Genomic DNA, 18,442 nt, shown 5'->3' on the forward strand with positions numbered 1-18,442 from the left:
GCATGGCACTGGCTTGTAGAGCCATCTCCATCATCCTCCTCCCCCTCCTTCCCTACCGCTATCGGCCAGGGTTCGCATGGAAGCCACCCAAGACCGACGCCACGACGGCCCAGTGCCTGCACGCGAGCCCTCCCATCTGCTCCCCTCACCTCCACACCTCTGCCTCCCTATATGACGCATTGCACCGCCTAGACAATGAATCGGTCAGGGCTGCAGGGCAATAAACATGGTGATTCCAATTTGGCACTTCAGGCGCCCGTTTGTATGCAGTTTGCAAATTGCAAACAGGCGTCTGAAGTTCCTCCGCGCCGGGCTGGCCCAACTCCCCTTCTGTTATCTGTTTTTTGAAAACGCAAAAAACTGCGCCCATAGAGTGAATCTAACCGGTGACCTCCCACTTCGAGGGACGCCGCACTAACAACACGGCCACTTAGCCTGACCTAATAAGTTGCAGCTTTTTCATATTTTCTTCTTGCTTCTTTCCCTTTTCCTTCTTTCCTTTTCCATTCTTTCCTTTTTTCCCTTTTTCCTTTTCTATTTTTCTTCTTACTTATTCGATGAAAAGAATTCAATTTTGTGAACATATTTTTGAAATCGATGAATTTTTTTCAAATTCGATTCACTTTTTCTATTTTTCGTTGAACTTTTTCACTTTTTGATGAGTTTTTTTTTCAAATTTATCAACTTTTGTATTTTTGAACTTTTTTAAAATCCATGAATATTTTTGAATTCATGTTTTTTATCGATTGATCAACCACGACCTTCCAAATCGATCGAACGCGGGGGGGTAGGATTGGCGAGGACGATCGAACGGTCTGGGCCAGCCAACGATCATGCGCGAGCGGCAGGATCGGCAACCGGCACCAACAGCGTCGATTAGGAGCTCCCATTAAACATTTTATAAGCAAAATAGATCTCACTTAGAGTTTGCAAGGTCCCTTGATTTTACCTGGCAGGCCCTGAAGCCAATGCACCCGTCACTATACCATCCTTTTGCCATTTCTTCTGTTATTATCCACTGAAAACTTGAAGGCACGGTGAGCTTCCTTTGGCTCGGGGCTTCCCGTGACGCAATGCCTGACCGCATGAACGAGACCGGCCGAATTATTGTAGAACTGATCGGTTGACGAGTGCAACCATACTATAATAGTCAGCTGACGAGCTTATTGCTTCATAGCCGGCCCCGCCGGTGCATGGGGCCAAGGAAATCTCAGCATGCAAGGGCGACACGCGGTCACGCAAGGAAATCCTGTGCCTCGCAAGTTCCTCCGTGGCCGTGATCACCACGGCCACTCGGTTCTGGCTTCTAGAAGAAGGATAATAGTCCACTAGCATACATGCTACGCGTCAAGCCAGCCGGCCCGTACTTAACTCCAGCCACTGTCCACACACGGACGCGACCGGCGGTTGCGCTGCGCCTGGTTTTCCTCTCCTTCACTGAACTGATGGCGACCGAAGGCCTCCGGATGCTGCTGGGGGACGCCCCGCCGTGGAGCGTCGCCGGCGCCGCGGCGGCCGTGGCGCTGCTGTGGCTGGGGGCGTGGGTCCTGGAGTGGGCGTGGTGGACGCCGCGGCGGCTGGGCCGGGCTCTGCGGGCCCAGGGCCTCCGGGGCACCCGGTACCGGCTCTTCACCGGCGACGTGCCAGAGAACGCCCGGCTCAGCAGGGAGGCCCGGCTGCAGCCCTTGCCGCGCGGCTCCCACGACATCACCCCTCGCGTGCAGCCCATGTCCTGCAACGTCATCAAGGAGCACGGTATGTTCTTCAGTCGCGAAATTCACAATTGCCTGAACTTGTTTTGAGACTCTTTGAGCTTTGTCTATTCTTGTGCGGATGTGCTCTGAACCTCTGATACACAGCATGTCCGCCATAGAAGACAAATTTATATGTGTGGGATGGATCTTGCTAGACAGGAGACACTAACAAATTACGTACAAGTTTACAGCATGCACTTTGATTGCCATGTAACAAAACATCCATCCATGTACAAAATTGCAGGGAAGATGTCGTTCACTTGGTTTGGTCCAACGCCGAGGGTGACGATTCCTGACCCGGAATTGGTGCGAGAAATTCTGTCCAACAAGTTTGGACACTACGGGAAGCAAAAGAGTAGCCGTTTCGGGAAGCTGCTAGCCGACGGAGTTGCAAATCATGAAGGCGACAAATGGGCAAAGCACCGAAGAATCCTCAATCCCGCCTTTCACCATGAGAAGATAAAGGTATCTGTTCAATGGAATTTTCTGGTGGCATGGGTGATGTGGGATAATGCACTCTTTGTATTTTCGTTAATTAAAGTGAAGTTATATACAGAACAAGGAAAACATAACTCTTTGTATAGAGTAGACTGATTCGCAAAAAAAAAAACATAACTCTTTGTATAGACTGATAAGCAATGTTTCATTTGCAGAGGATGCTGCCTGTATTTTCTGCGTGTTGCGAAGAAATGATTACAAGATGGGAGAATTCCATGCCCACTGGAGGATTTTGTGAGATTGACGTCTTTCCTGAGTTCCAGAATCTGACTGGAGATGTCATCTCGAGAACAGCATTTGGTAGCAATTATCAGGAGGGAATGAAAATATTCCAGCTGCAAGGGGAGTTATGTGAACGGCTAATACAGGCTTTTCAGACACTTTTCATCCCAGGCTATTGGTAAGTTGTTTTCTTACACAAGCTCATATCATTTCAAGCAAATGGAGTAGCTAGTTTATCTCCGCTTAGAGGTGATCAAATGGAATTTGAAAGGAAAATAGTACTACACTTCTTTTCTTTAAATGAAAGAGTTTATTGAAGAAAATAGTAGGCTGATCAAAGAAACTTTAGTCTTTTCGATGGTAAACTTAAACAGCAGCAATCAAGATTTTCTTTCCTATGCTGACATGTCAGACCATTTGCAGGTTCTTACCAACAAAAAACAACAGAAGGATGAGAGCAATTGATCGTGAAATCCGCACGATTCTACAAGGCATTATTGGGAAAAAAGAAAGAGCTATTAAAAACGGTGAAGCTAGCAGCGATGACTTGCTAGGATTGCTGTTGGAGTCAAATATGCAACAAGCAAATGGGAAAGCAAATCTTGGAATGAGTATTGAAGATATAATTGAGGAATGCAAGCTATTTTACTTTGCAGGTATGGAGACAACATCGGTCTTGCTCACATGGACTCTAGTTGTGCTAAGCATGCACCCAGAGTGGCAGGAGCAGGCAAGGGAGGAAGTTTTGCATCAGTTTGGAAGAACCAGACCAGATTTTGAGAACTTGAGTCGCCTGAAGATTGTAAGTGCGAAGTTTATGCCTTGTGCACATATTGTGGGATAAAATAAAATCAAATACGACCCTCTCCATCATCAAAGTGAGAAAAGAAGTAGCCAAGAATAAATCCTATCATGTTCCAGTATCATTAAAAATTGTAACGCATGTCTACATATGCATGTGAGAAAAACATATACTCATAAATTGAATTGAAAGGATTTTTTTAGGATGATGTGATGTTTTAGGTCTAGAATGGTCGGAGTAATGATCTTGATATTGTGTATTGTTTTGCAGGTAACAATGATTTTGTATGAGGTTCTTAGGTTGTACCCGCCAGCAATCTTCCTTGCGAGAAGAACTTACAAGGCAATGGAGCTTGGTGGCATCAGATATCCGGCAGGGGTGAACCTTATGTTGCCCCTTATCTTTATCCACCATGATCCCGATATTTGGGGAAAAGACGCAAAGGAATTCAATCCACAGAGGTTTGCTGATGGCATCTCGAATGCGGCAAAGCATCCGGCAGCGTTCTTCCCGTTTGGAGGGGGTCCTCGGATCTGCATCGGCCAGAACTTTGCGTTGCTCGAAGCAAAGATGGCTCTGAGCACCATCCTCCAGCGCTTCTCGTTCGAGCTCTCACCGTCCTACATCCACGCACCGTACACCGTGTTAATCCTGCAGCCACAGCACGGTGCTCAAATTAGGCTGAAGAAGATATGAGCGTGCTTTCTCATGGGGCAGTGAATTTACTTACGTGCTGTGTATAGTTTAAATGTTTAGCTTTCGGCTGAATAAAAATGCAACCAGGTTTACATGCTGTGTAATTTTTATTTTGAAATACCTGAATGAATGTAAATGTAGTTTCAGTTGAACTGTCGTTTGCTTCAGTTCATAATAGTACTGCAAGTCTGAACTGTCATTCAATGGAACTCCTTTCATCAAGTTGCAGAAACATATTACTCCCTCCGTTCCAAAATAGATGACCCAACTTTGTATTACCTTTGTAAAGTTAATACAAAGTTGGGTCATCTATTTTGGAACGGAGGGAGTAGATGACAGTGATAACTCTCTGGAGTCTGGACCATACAGCTTCTGCATCCTCCTTATATGTATACTGGGTTAACCGTGCACGGAAGATACTTAGTTTCTCAAGCCGAACAGGACCATCGACTCGCCGCCGTCAGACGTCAGCTCATGCCCTCCATCACCGCGCTTTAGCCCTTCCCCAACCGATGATCTGCGAATGGAAGTGATCTAAAAAGTCTTATATTACAGAGGAAGTACATATTTGCTTCCTCGTAGAAAGATAAGAGGTATATATAAACAAAAGAGACCATTTTTCCTGTTCACTCTTGAATCTTGGCGACCTCCTGCGGCCTCCCAGTTTGAAAGAAAAGCAAGACATGATCCAGTGCAGCAGCGCTGATAGTTGCTGAACAAATGTGCTCAATGAACAATGATGATGCATCTGGTTCTCTTTCCTATGTTCACCGACCCACCTCTGCATATGTAATACTACTAACATATCATACGATTGCAGGCAAATCCGAAATATAGTAGTGGTACTGCTGTATTGTACTGTAATAGGTTAGATAGCATCCCTTCATTAGTTTTCAAATCGATCCCTATAAGATTTCGATTGATTTTCAGATGCTGAGCTACCCTCAAATTGTAGAATAATTGAGAAGCAGCTTGCCGGCACCCTGGCGCCCCCCCTGCGCACGGTAGCAGCTTGCTGCTCCTTCTCAAACTTTCCGTTGCCCTGGTGCTCGTCTCAGACCTCGCCAGGTCCATGCTCATCCTCCCGGTCCTCGATGTTGGCCGGAGCTTCTTCATGTGCTTCTTTCTGGCCACCCCAATCCATCGCGACTAGCACGGGAGAAATGGTGCATCTGTTAGCAACCCTCCATGGGTGGGCCGTGGGCCGGCATGAGAAGGTCGGGCCTAGCATCTAGGCCATGGAGCCAGCGACTACAAATACTTGAAAGGGTGGATCGAGCAGGCCATCCGGTTGGATCACGACTGAAACGGCACGGCGGCTTCCTCTCCCACCTCTGGCTCTCCTCCTCAATCCCCTTGTTCTTACTTGTTCATGTAATCTAGCTACCCAAATCCTTGTATCTGTAAGTGATTCGTGAGATCAGTAGAGAGACCCTAACACTTGGTATTCAGAGCCAAAATTTTCCCCACCACCTCCCACCCGATCGAGCAATGGAGCCGGCGACCAAGCAGGACCTGAAGGATCTCCTGAAGGAGTTCCGAGAGAGCATGAAGGAGAGCATCAGGGAGGCTGTCGCGGTCGGGTTTGGCAACTCGAAGCCGGCATTCGAGCAGGCGACCATCTCGACCTCTTCTCAGTTTCTCGCCATGGACGCCTCCGATGACAAGGATCTGGCACCTGCGTGCTCCAGCCCTGAACAGGGCACGTACGCCCTCGACTTCGCCCCAACGACCACCATCGATGCTCTTCCCGAGCTCGACATTGACGCCACGGGCGTTGCTGCACCAACGCCCACAACCTGCTCGACGGATGGCCTCATCCACAGCACCGATGGAGACGATAGGATGGAGGCGTCCAAGGCTGCTTGGGATTCGTCTACGCCCTTCACCGCACGTCCAGGGGACTCACCAACACCAATGAGTGAGCCATCTCTCGGCCTTGCACTCGGTGCGCTGGCGCAGACCAAGTGTTTGGCAGAATGCTCAGGCCAAGTTGATGCGTCTGTCACGGCCAATGTTATCTTAGCGACTGCTGGCTGCATGCCCACTACTTGTTCGACCGAGTGGGTCACCCATGCTGACAGTCGCATCATCGACTCATCGTCAACAACCCTACCCATTTGGCTCGCAGCTGCAGCGGTGCATCGTTCGTGGGTGCAGACAGTGCCACCGCACCCACCGGACCTGAGGTTATTTTTTTGGTGGGACCATGGGTGTCTAATGAGTGGCCGTGGTGATTTGGAAAGAGTGATTCATCCTAGCCCAAATGAAAGTTTATGCACAAGGCAATGTCAAGAGGTAAAACTCTCGTGTCTGTTTCATGGGATGTCTATTTCTTGGCAATGGTTGGTACACTGGCTAGTCTATGGAGTTGATTTACGTCAAATTCCGTGTCCATCATTTTCAAATGGTGAGCCACCAGATGTGGATTGTTCCAGTGTTGCCAATTGGGACCCCCATGTGCCTATTTCTGTTGATGACAAGTTCCTGAAGCATATGTTTCTAAGTGTTCAAGTGCATGACAGTGGAACGGTTGTAGTTCCCTCTCTGACCTTGATACGACTCCTTACTGTACTTGAGGCACCATTCACAATCCATGGAGGGTTTCTTCTCATAGATGGCCTCTGGGGCTGGTCACTACATCTGTTCGGACGCGTAAAGAAGATATCCGATGATAAGCGAGATGCCCAATGTAGCTTGGTCTATCTTAAGTTACAGCAACATGGATTGTTTGTTGTACATCTTACTGATGGAAATTCTCTCTGTTCATGCCACTATACTGATGCACTTGCTTTTGAGTGGGGCTACAACCATATTTCTTACAGACAACTTCTAGAGATCTGTTACAAGCGACTGAAGTGTAAATGGAGAATACAATCTGGGCTAGTACAGACCACATTCAGCCGAATTGGTGCAGTAACCAGTGGAACAATGGGACTGTTGGTTGTGCAATTACCAGAGTGTATTGATGACCAACTAGCAGAATTGCTGAAGGAAATTTTTAATGAGATGCCAAAGTGCAGTGTTACTCCTATATCTTGTGAGAGTGGATGTAAGTTGCATAACACATCATTCTTTATCTGGCGGACAAGTGCAGTCTGCCTTCTTCTCTGTTGCTATGATCAATTTCAATGGAAGCTGGCTGGGTTATGCTATCACCTGTCTAACTGCTGTCCAGTGACACTACTTGGGCTGCCGGTGTCAGCAAACTGTTTGACTCGGAGGTATGCAGGTCACAAGAACCAGGTCTACCACATGAAGTTGTCTCATTCTAATCATTGTCAAGAGGGAATAAACTTGCAAGTGGAGCAGATATGGTGTGCAATTACGAGTAATACTATTGATGCTTATCCTTGTGGTGGTGAAGACCATGCACGCGAATCATTGTTCAACCTGGAGCTTGCTGTACATGCGAAGGAGTTCGATGTGCATGGCATAGAAGTTTCCCTACGCAACAAGATCATATTTGTGTTTGAATTTCACTTGCATGTTGTTGCCAGGTGGAGCTCTTACGGTGTAAACTTTGGTGAAATGGAAAACCAAGTGTATGTGCAAACACATTCCATTGGATCATTGGCCGGGGCACCTCTACAGAAGCAGCAAATGGAGCTGCAATATTATGGAAATTGTGCCATTAACTCTCTTCATCTGCACTGATTGGTGGCAAGGAAGGGGAGAGCAACAGGTTCATGGTTTGATAATTCTTGGAGGCTTCCATTATGTGCATAAACTGTGAGGACCACTGCTGGGGCTTCCTAAGCTCACTTCTATCTGATTGGCCGAAGTTTGGGAATAGCATCACAGAACTGAAGGAATATCGGGACCAGGGTGGCTTTAGACTGCAATTTTCTTTCAATGTTACGCCCATCTTACAAGGGCACTGGTGTTTTGGAAATGTTAATAGCCTGTTGATTCCTCCTGGTTCGAATGGGAAGTATTATCTCTATGCTCATTGCTGGGTGCTCCAAGTTTGCCAAGATAGTTCACATGGACTGATCAAGAAGTCCAGTGCATGGTATTCGTTTATCACAAGGTTCAGCGTCTGGGTGCCGGGCGTGCCAATGATAGCATGGTCAGTATGCATGGCGTTAATTCGGACTAACTTTGAGAGATGGTGGACTACTTGTTTGCAGTGTTTGGAACAACACCAATGGTTATCAATGTTGTCGGCGTGTACATCTCGGATCTGGTTGGTAGCATGGCCCATGGACGGGGTGGAGCTCTGGATTCACTGTGGGCACGCAATTTTTCAAGGAGGGAGGATCTTCATGGTCGTCGCCACCTTTGTCGACCACAACTACTACCTCGACGTCATCCTCAACTTGGTTCCCATCGGCCATGATGACTACTTCAGCAACCTGGGCAAGCAAGCTTGCTACTTTGATCGAGTCTACACCCATCTTGGCTACTATCATGAAGATTACCATGGCGATCCTAGCAAGATCAAGGAACTTCAAGCGTCGTGGGATCCTGGCAAGTCAACCTTCCAGTCTTCTTCTGAGATTCGACTTGGGGTCAAGCCGAGTTTCAAGGAGGGAGGGGTGTTAGCAACCCTCCACGGGTGGGCCGTGGGCCGGCGTGAGAGGGTCGGGCCTAGCATCTAGGCCATGGAGCCAGCGACTACAAATACTTGAAAGGGTGGATCGAGCAGGTCATCCGGTTGGATCACGACTGAAACGGCACGGCGGCTTCCTCTCCCACCTCTGGCTCTCCTCCTGAATCCCCTTGTTCTTGCTTGTTCATGTAATCTAGCTACCCAAATCCTTGTATCTGTAAGTGATTCGTGAGATCAGTAGAGAGACCCTAACAGCATCAATATTACCTAACACCCTTAAAACCAACCTTCGAATGCAAGTTCTAATTTGTCAACAATCACTGAAGCAAAAAAAATTATGGCCTGCTCAAATAGCCGTAAAACTGAAGATAGCTGACATTCATAGCTAAAAACCGAGACTACAAGTACAAAGTTACTGCCTCGTTCATCTCCTAAATCCTAATCACTAAGTTCAGAACTAATCCAAATGGATAAACATATCTGTAAAATACAAGCAGAAGACCTTCTATTTCCAATCTCTGTCTGGAAGCGCATGATTAAATCAACAACACATACAAGTCCACTAGTGTGCCCGTGCCGTATGCATATGCTGCCCAGGCCCATGGTGGCGACGCCGTCCCGGGTCGAAACGGCCAACAAAGCTTACATTACCATCCTACTCCTAGAAGTTCATGGAAATAATACGAATTTTCCAGTTAAGCACAAGGAGAGAGGAGCAGGGGAAGTACCTGGCGGCGGTGGCTCGATATTGGCGGAGAAGTCCCCGGAGACTGCGTGCGGCTGGAATCAAGACGCAGCGGCGGAAGTCGAGCTCTGCGCTGGCTTGGAGAGCGGCGTCGGAGGAGGGAGTTCGAGCTGCGGCGGCGGGAGTCGAGCGGCGGTGGAGGAGGGAGTGGAGCGACGGCGGCGGGAGTCGCCGTCAAGATCTGTTTTATTGTTTCAAACTGTCGGTGTGGCTTTTGTTTTTCAAAACGGCAGCGAAGAAATCTGGGTGCCCCTACGTCTCGATATGGGCCGGCCCAGGAACGCGAAAGGCCGCAACCTCATTTTTTTCCTGTGTTTTTTAGTTTTCTGTTTATGTTTTTTGCTTTATTTTTAATACTTTAATATATATACATTTTACAAAAAACACTGCAAACAATATTTGAAACATGTTAACCACGCACTTGAAAAATGTTAAATGTGTATATAGAAAAGGTTTATCATGAATACAAAAAATTATGTATGAAAACTTTGATCCTTTATTTAAAAAAATGTGAATCAAGCATTTGAAAAAATTAGAACAAATATTTGAATTTTTTAATCAAGAATTTAAAAAAATGTTAAATGTGTATGGAAAATACATTGACCATGTATTAAAAAAAGATGAAAAAATTGAGCATGTACATGAAAATGATAATCAAGCTTTAAAAATGTTAATCAAGCATTTGGAAAAAATGAAATGTGTATAGAAAAAAATATTGACCATGTATTCAAAATCATGAATTTGTTTTGATCATGTATATAAAAATGTGAATCAAGTATTTGAAAAAATGTTGAACGAACTTGAAAAATGTTAATTAAGCATTTAAAAATATATTCAAAATGTATATAAAACTGTTGACTATATATTAAAAATAATACTCTTGTATTTAGAAAATGTTCATCAAGGATTTGAATTTTATAAAGAAATGTGTATAGAAAAAGTGTTGATCATGTATTAATAAAATTTAAACTTGTATTTGAAAATGTTAAACGTGTATTAGAAAAAAATATTTTTAGGGGAGAAAAGATTGGATGTATACCAAAAATGGGTATAGAAAAATAATAAAAAATCTAGGGAAAATGACAAAGAAACAAAACAAAACTGATGAAAATGAAGAAAAAGGAAAGAAGAGAAAAAAGCCATGAAAACTAAGAAATAAACAATGAAAACCGAAGCAAAATAAGAAAAAGGAAAGAAAAAAAATCAATGGGAACTATGAAAAGAAATAAAGAAAAAAAATAAATAATAAAAGAAACAAACCAGTGAAAATGATGAAAGGAACGAAGAAAAACGGGTGAGAAAACAAAGAAAAAAACATGAAAAACCCAATGGAAAACCGGCTCTTTTCCCCTTAAGTAGGTCGCGCCCTACTATTTTCCACAAATTCGATGCTAACTCACTGGCTAGCAGTGCCGCCTATCATGTCAGAGACCCGGGATTGAATCCTGGGTGCTCCCCATTTTCTTCTACATTTCTTTTGAAGGCACGCTATTGGGCCAGATCGGAACTGTAGATGCTTAACTCGAGACATCCTATTATCTTGATGAATTTGAGATGTAGTCACCGTAGAGAATTTTTTCCGGTGTGGCTAAACTGGACAACCCATTGACAGATGAGTTGTGTGCTAAGCAAACCTGGCCATATGGATCGTGTCATGCAGGCTAGCCCGTGGACACCACACGTGATTAAAAGCGCAGGGCTAGCACGACACGACCCATCTACAATACCTAAATAGTTCATCCTCACTATCCTATTTTTCTTGACATGCAGCCTATTCACATCAGCAACCCATCACATCATCAATTCTTGTCCTATTTAACCTGTTTCTATTAGTACGTAGCATCTACACGTGCATGCCGTCCCTCTGTTTTTTTTTTTTTTTTTTTTTTTTTTTTTTGAGAATCCGTCCCTCTGTTTCGAGAGTTATGTTACCACCGAAGCCCAGTGGTTTCAGTTACGCACGCAGGGGGGGAAAGCCCAATCGTTTCATTCTAAGAAGAAGAACAGCCTTCCTTCCCCCCACCATCCTTTCCTCTGTCTCCTAAATAAAGGACCAATCTTTTCCCCCGGCAATAACATAGAGTGCGACGGCTAGGAAGAGAGATCTCTGCGTCTGGTCGTCTCCTCTATCACGGTCGCCGGTCCGTGGCGCCTCCCCTCCTCCTCCGTTCCAGCCGCTGTCCTTGGTGGCCTCCCCCTAGCCCTGCTTCATCTGCCGATGCCGCAAATGGAAGGCATGGATAGTAGGCTGCAGCATGAGATGGCGGCCTATGTTGGTGGGAGGAATCAGATAGGCCGCTGGAATCTTGCCTGGAAGGACGCACTCCTGGGCACCTCAGCGGACGCCGCGCCGGCCAACTGCCCAGGCAGTGGACGGCTTTCTTTTCGGCCTCGAAGGGCATGGCTGATGTTAACGCCGGGTTGTGCCTTGATTGACAGCCACGTCTTGCAGGCGTTGTTTCGATCTCGAGTGTGTATAAACATATTTTGACATAGCTTAGATTGGAAACTCTGATTTGTGGTCTGCGTCCTCCCCCAATATCACAAGCACCAAAGGTAGGCGCTCTCCCTCCTATATCTCCCCAGATCTACTGATTTTAATTTTTTGAGTTAGGTTCAGTTGGAAACTCTGATTTATGTGTTGTAGGGAGCCATTTTTTGGAAGAAAGCTATGTTCTTGCTCCATCAACGTCAAGCTGGCACCAAGTCTGCCCAGTTTGTCACATCCATGAACCACTGTAACATAAGCACTGTCGGCAAGCATGCATCGATATATGATGGACCGTTCTCATATCTCCTATCCGGTTGATTTTGATTTCAAGCGCTAGATGGTGAAAATTCCTATTTTTTCAGATCTTGGAGTATTGTTTGTCCAACTTCTATAATACTTTGCTTATCAACCCATCAGCGTTTTGAAGCTTGGATAGTTGTCATTTTGAGGACCTTGCTTTCATTCACCTTGCCAAAGTGACAACCGTGAAAAGTTAACCGGGACGTCCCAACTTGTGGAATTATTTTCTATGATGAAGAGTTTATTTAGAGGATGTTTATTTTCTATAGCTTCTATCTCATAGTAAGGTCCCTCTATGATTATGCCAGTTTTACAACTAGCCAGCTACGTGCTAGGAGCTATATGGCGTACTCTCAACTACATGATGGCATCAGCTCCCTAAACTAGCCAACTAAGTTTTACAACTGTCTTACCTCCGGCAATGCCATTGGGACATCAGCTCCCTAAATTGATGAGCTAACATCATGTTCATCTATCAATCATGTACGAGTATAATGTCTTTCGCTAGCCAGCTGTAATTGACGATGAATGAACAAAGTTAATTCAGTTGGAAATATCAAATATGAACACATATTCCCCTGTTGGTCAACCCCCTTTTTTTGGCACCCATCATTGTGTCATTTTCAATTAAACATAGTCTATCTTGATATCAGTTGAGTTCATCTATTAAATAGATACTTAGGGTTTAAGTCCACATGAAAACTGAATTTAAATAAGTAAATTTCAGATATCAATGAAATGATTTTCCATGGCAAAATATACATCAAGTTGTACACTGATGTCCCGCAGCAACGCGCGGGGAAATCATCTAGTTTAGGGAATGGCTGGTAGTTTTTTCATAGTAGAAAAGTCGAGCTGCAAGAGGTGGATGTAGATTCGACGTATGCTGATGTAACTTAGGTTTCATCATGTCTTTTGTTCGATCTGACATGCTTTGTCTAGTTTATGGATAAAGATGGGTCATTTGCTAATCAGAATCCACAAAACGACCAGATCAAGTAGAGGTAATTTTCTTACCCAAATAAAAACATAGGAATGAATTTCTCCACAGCAAAAAATATCTTTAGCGAAGCCAGATCGTTTTGCTGTGACGAACCAAAACTTGTTTCACACCTTTTATCAATCGGAGCCGGAGAAGCAGGCGATTCGATCTCCACGACCGAGGTAGTTAAACACGGCGCTGATTCCTGTGCTAAGCATGCACGCGCAGTCAACAGAGCTATCCGCGGGCGCGCGTCCCCTCGACGAGCCGCCCGACTGCTCGTGTGACGCGCCGGAGTGATGCGAACATCACAGCAGTACGCACTCTACATAAGAACGTCACCGGCTCCATCTCTTCTGCCATTCTCCATTTCCACCGGCTAGCATGCTACCCATCACAGCACTAGTACTCTTCTGCTTCTTCAGGCCCGCCATGTCCGTCGGCGGCGGCGAACCGTCGCTGTCCGCGTCGGCCATCGTCGCCCGGGCGGTGTCCGGGTCGCACGTCCTCCGCATCGACGGCTACTCCCTCACCAAGGGGCTCGGCAACGGCAAGTACATCGCCTCCGAGCCGTTCGCCGTCGGAGGTCATCGATGGCGTCTGCTCTACTACCCCGACAGCCTCGACTCGAAGGACTCCGACTGGATCTCCGTCATGCTGCACTGCGATCACGCCGATGATCTCGATGAGGTAAAGGCCAAGTTCACGATTAGCTTGCTGGACCAGCATGGGAACCCTGTGCCTTCCTACAGCAAGACCAGCCCGCTGTGCAGCTTCTCCGGCAGTCAATCTGCGCGTCTTGCCACGGGCTATGATCTCATCAAGAGGAGCGAGCTTGAGGGATCGGTTTACCTCAAGCACGATCGTTTCAGTATCAGGTGCGATGTCACCGTCGCAAAGGAGATGTTCACAAAGGCCATACCCGTTGAAGATCGAAGGAAACGGCTGGCCATCTCGCCGACCATGGGCTGGCTTGTGCTTGCGTGCTTGCTCCTTTTATCTGGTGTTGTGCTTCAGTGGGCAATGGTTGCAGATATATTGTAACTCCGACTAGTACTGCCCCAATTGCCAGCTGCCATTCAAATGAAAGCTAGTACTCCTTGCCAATTAATTGATGTGATATATTATTGAGTTCACTATGACATTCATCTAGCGGTTTGTACATGTTAATGTTTACTGCCCAAAGCGTGCATGGCAATTTTCAAGTGTAACGAAACAGTACAATTTTGTCAAGTGAAAAACAAAGTCAAGTAGCCGAGAAATGTCAAAAATTTGTCGACTAACTTGCGTTTTTTGCACAGAGCGAAATGCTTGGCCATTGCGCCTAAATATTTGCAGATAACATTTGGACATGAATATGTGTATGTCTAAGTTTTTCATATTTTTTTGACATTTAGAAAAATATTTTTGATGGGCAGGAGCAAATGCTCCCCATGGCCAAATTGAATATCCGGTTTTCGATTCGTGTATTGAACGCATCACAGTTTTTTAACCCCACTCCAAGCTGTTGATGCGTTACATGCGTCATGTTCACATGAAAGAGAGTCCGAGAATGGACGGATCGGACATTTCTTTTCTTTTTTCCTTTTGATTGAGAGAAGGTTGAGCAGGTAACAGGAGCAGCACCCGCCACCGCATGGATCACCTATGATCACGGTCGCCGAGGGCATAAACGGCAACAAAGCTGGGCCTTTTGGGGCTGAATAAGGATAGTTGTGTTGGTCCGTTAGTTGGATCTGAGTGAAGTATTCTATACATGGCCCAGGCACGGGGGCGAAATATGTAGGGTTTTAGGAAGTACCATTCTATGGGAAAAAGGGTTATACTCTGAATTTGTGTTCTAAAACTGGTAAATACTTCCAAGTTTAGTTAAGCAGAAAGAACACTTCCAATTGTAGTTAAAAAAGGAATACAAGTTCAGGATTTGACCATAAAAATTTCAAACCTATGTTGCAACCATTTTGAATTCACTTAAGTGGGGAGCAAATATGACATATCACATCGACTGCTCGGGGCCCAATTGATTAGTATACCACAATATATAGCTAGTATATATTAAGTTGACTGAATTTGCAATTTGAATAAGTCGATTTTATGGAAGGGGGAACGGTTGGAGGAGAAAGAAATTTGAAGGAAGAAGGAAAAAGGACATCCATTGGATTTTTATCTAATGGCCTAGAGCCCTAGAAAATCAACTTACCTGAAATAAACTTTTGGGCGACTAACTTATAACTGGTCCCTAATATACCTAGTGCATTTTTCGTTCTACTTAATCCAGTTCTTGTTCCACTTTTGGGCCATGTCTGTTGGCCCAATGTAACCCGACAATATGCACGAGAGGACATGGGTGCATAATCAAGGCACACTATCTTCGAAAAAAAGAAATCAAGGCACACGACCAAGAGGCTGGAGAAAATAAATAAAAGATACACTACTGTTGTTAGCGAGCTTTTTTTATGAGGGAAGCTAAGTCTTTATTGCTCAAAGATCATAGAGTTTCCAATACAAAAAGAATCGTGGGGTTGTCCCATCCAAACATGGTGGCCCCGTTCTAAAGACTGATAGTACTTGCTTAACTGCTTCTCGCATGCATGCTAGATATGTTGAATTTTAGATCGGCTCTGGGCCCATATATAAATAATATTTCCTTGTGAGGTGTCATGACATGGTGAGAAGTTTAGTCCCACCACATTAGTAAAGGAGTGTTGAGACTTCTTTATAAGGGTTTCTCTTTTAGATGCCATTGAAGCTTGAGAAGAGGAATGGTACATGCTAGCATCATCATTTATTTGTGGATTAAGTTAATTAAAAAAGTAATAGTATATCTATCAAGATACACAAGAAAAAAATTATTCAATATTTTCATTCATTTGTTAGCATGCGAGCAGATAGAAATTTAGCCCTCGAAACAATAGATTATTTAAATCTTCCTAAATATGGATTTAGGGTGTCTTATTTTTAGAATATTCTTTTATGAGCCACGATACATGGGGTACATGTTTCTTGATGAATTTCTCACTCATAGTGTTCTAAATTTTGTTTCATCTCCAACAAACGGGTTGATACAATTTTTTAATACAAAGATTACTTGTTTTTCACTTAGAATTTTTAAGACACTATGCATTAAACTGATGATAATGGGGCAGTAAAAGATGCATAGGTGAAAATAGATTAATATATAGTGGGAGGGGGAGCAAAATGATGATACATCGGCAACAAAGAAGTTGGTCGGTCCAATAAAATAGAGCAAGATGGCATATTTTCTTGTTAACATGTTGGGGTGGAGAAGGACATGTATTATGTATAGTAATAGAACCAACTGAGAAAATAGGGGGAAACCACTTCAATTAATGACCTTATATGTCATTTTGTTCTACCAAACTATCGAGTTAAGAGTAGTTTGGGCTGCTTTTATTTTCTATCACATAGTTCCAATTGTTAGACATGAACCTTCTTTGAACATTTATTCATTATCCACTACGATCTACTTGAGGAAGCTCTCCCTTTGTGTGTGCTCGATGTGGCTGGGGTGGGAGGCTAGTATTATAAGTTCAGATGCTCTTCCCTTTATAGTTTAGCTACCAAGTACAACTCTCATTCACCTTCCTCCCTCCTTATGTATGTATGTATAGCTTGAGACTTCCTTCACTTTTCAATATTGTACTATTGTAGTTCTAGTCGCGCGCATGGTGCTTACCTCTTTCCAAAACTCTTGCTATACCTATACAAAGTGGGTGAAATTGACGTCATTATTCACAAGTAATATCATTGACATTTAGTCATTTGCATAGCGGTCCAGCGTAGGCTAAATTATCCAATAGAAATGGAGATGATTATGAAACATAGAAAGAAACTCACTTGCTTGGAATGAGCGACACTAGGAAAGTACATGGAACCCGTTTATTTTTTCATGGAACCGATACATTCGTGATCTCTACAGGGTTTTTGCCAGGCTTAGGGCCTATTTTGGAACATGAGTATTTATGACCTATTTGGATTGAAGGATTATCATAGGAATTTTGAGGGATTTGAATCTTAAGAAAATTTTCCTATGGAAGCTCTTTGGTCCATAGGACTAAGGTTTTCGAATTCCTATGTAAATCATTCATATGCCCCCATACCATAGGATATTCCTAGGGTTCTAATCCCTATGGAATTCATTCCTATGCCCCCAACATTACCTCAAACCTCATTGGGTCTCGGGGTTGAGATGCTACATAGTGTGAATTCCTGTAGAATTTCAAGACACGGAATATGAGAGATGCTTTTGTCTGGTGCACATGAGAAAACAGATGAATTTTGGAGGATCGATGAGAGAGAGAGGGAGGAGAGGGAGAGTGGAAGCGCGATGTAATTTTCTAAGAAAAATAAATAAAATGAGGTTTGAGCTCGATCATGTTGAGATTCCTAAGGAATGGAGGGCACATGAGAAAACACATGAATTTTGGAGGATCGATGGGAGAGAGAGAGAGGAGATGGAGGGGAGAGGGAGGAGAGAGAGAGGGAGAGAGTGCAAGTGCAATGTACTTCTCTAAGAAAAATAAAATGAGGTTTGAGCTCGATCATGTTGTGATTTCTAAGGAATGGAGGGCACATGAATTGAATCCATAGGAATATCCCGAACCCAATCCCACAAACCAAGGGGCTCTATGATTCAAAGGAATTTCAATGGAGATTTGAATTATTGGAATACTTCAGATTTTTTCCTATATTGGTCATTGATTCGCCTGATTGAATCATATAGGAGTTACCTATAGAATTGTTTACAGTACAACTCGTAGGAAATCTAGCATCTACCTCAACCGATTAGAAAATTTTCTTATTTTTCATCGCGCAATAAAAAAACACAAATTTTGTAGGATTCAAAACACCAAGTACAAGAAACGGGCTTCCCCTTCGAGATATAGTTATACATAGTACCATTTTCTCAACAGTTTCAATAACTATAGGCCGATCAATATTTCTTGGATTTAAATCTATTTCTAGAAAATGTGCAAGTTATAGTTTTCACTAAATGTAAGTGGTACTAAAAGAATAGCATTATACCAAAACACCAGTTGGCACCTCAAAATCAATGGGCATTCATAATACTAAAAATAGCATCGTAAAGCCTAAAATAAAACTAGGAAATATTCGAGTGACCATGACAAGTTTAGGACTTAAACCTGGGTGGGATGGTTCCACCACATATAAACCTAATAATCTAAGCTATGCTTACTTCGTGTGACAAAAACACTCAGATGCTCAACATCTTGTAAAAACTCTCTGCTGCACAAATCATTCCACGTCAATTATGTCAACAATTTTGTCAATGCCCACCAGCAGACAAACTCAAATCCTGTGTGCTATTCGCATACACAAATTTCTCTATGTGGTCCCTTCCTGCCATGCAAAGAT

General features: G+C 44.1%; 2 protein-coding genes across 2 annotated transcripts; both read left to right on the forward strand.

The window, feature by feature from the left end:
• The first annotated feature begins 1,371 nt into the window (after positions 1-1,371).
• On the forward strand, positions 1,372-4,194 carry LOC125526053 (cytochrome P450 CYP72A616). The gene is made up of 5 exons (XM_048691082.2): positions 1,372-1,755; positions 1,999-2,219; positions 2,408-2,652; positions 2,898-3,276; positions 3,547-4,194. Exons 1-5 carry the CDS (start codon positions 1,446-1,448, stop codon positions 3,970-3,972), a joined length of 1,581 nt encoding a protein of 526 aa, XP_048547039.2. The 5' UTR covers positions 1,372-1,445; the 3' UTR covers positions 3,973-4,194.
• Positions 4,195-13,477: 9,283 nt separating this feature from the next.
• Positions 13,478-14,089, forward strand: LOC147961014 (BTB/POZ and MATH domain-containing protein 2-like). The gene has a single exon (XM_087533630.1). It carries the CDS (start codon positions 13,478-13,480, stop codon positions 14,087-14,089), a length of 612 nt encoding a protein of 203 aa, XP_087389756.1.
• The last annotated feature ends 4,353 nt before the right edge of the window (positions 14,090-18,442 follow it).

This window comes from Triticum urartu, chromosome 7A (assembly GCF_056163025.1).
Source record: "Triticum urartu cultivar PI428250 chromosome 7A, HENAU_Tu73, whole genome shotgun sequence".
In the NCBI taxonomy this organism is placed as follows: Eukaryota; Viridiplantae; Streptophyta; class Magnoliopsida; order Poales; family Poaceae; genus Triticum; species Triticum urartu.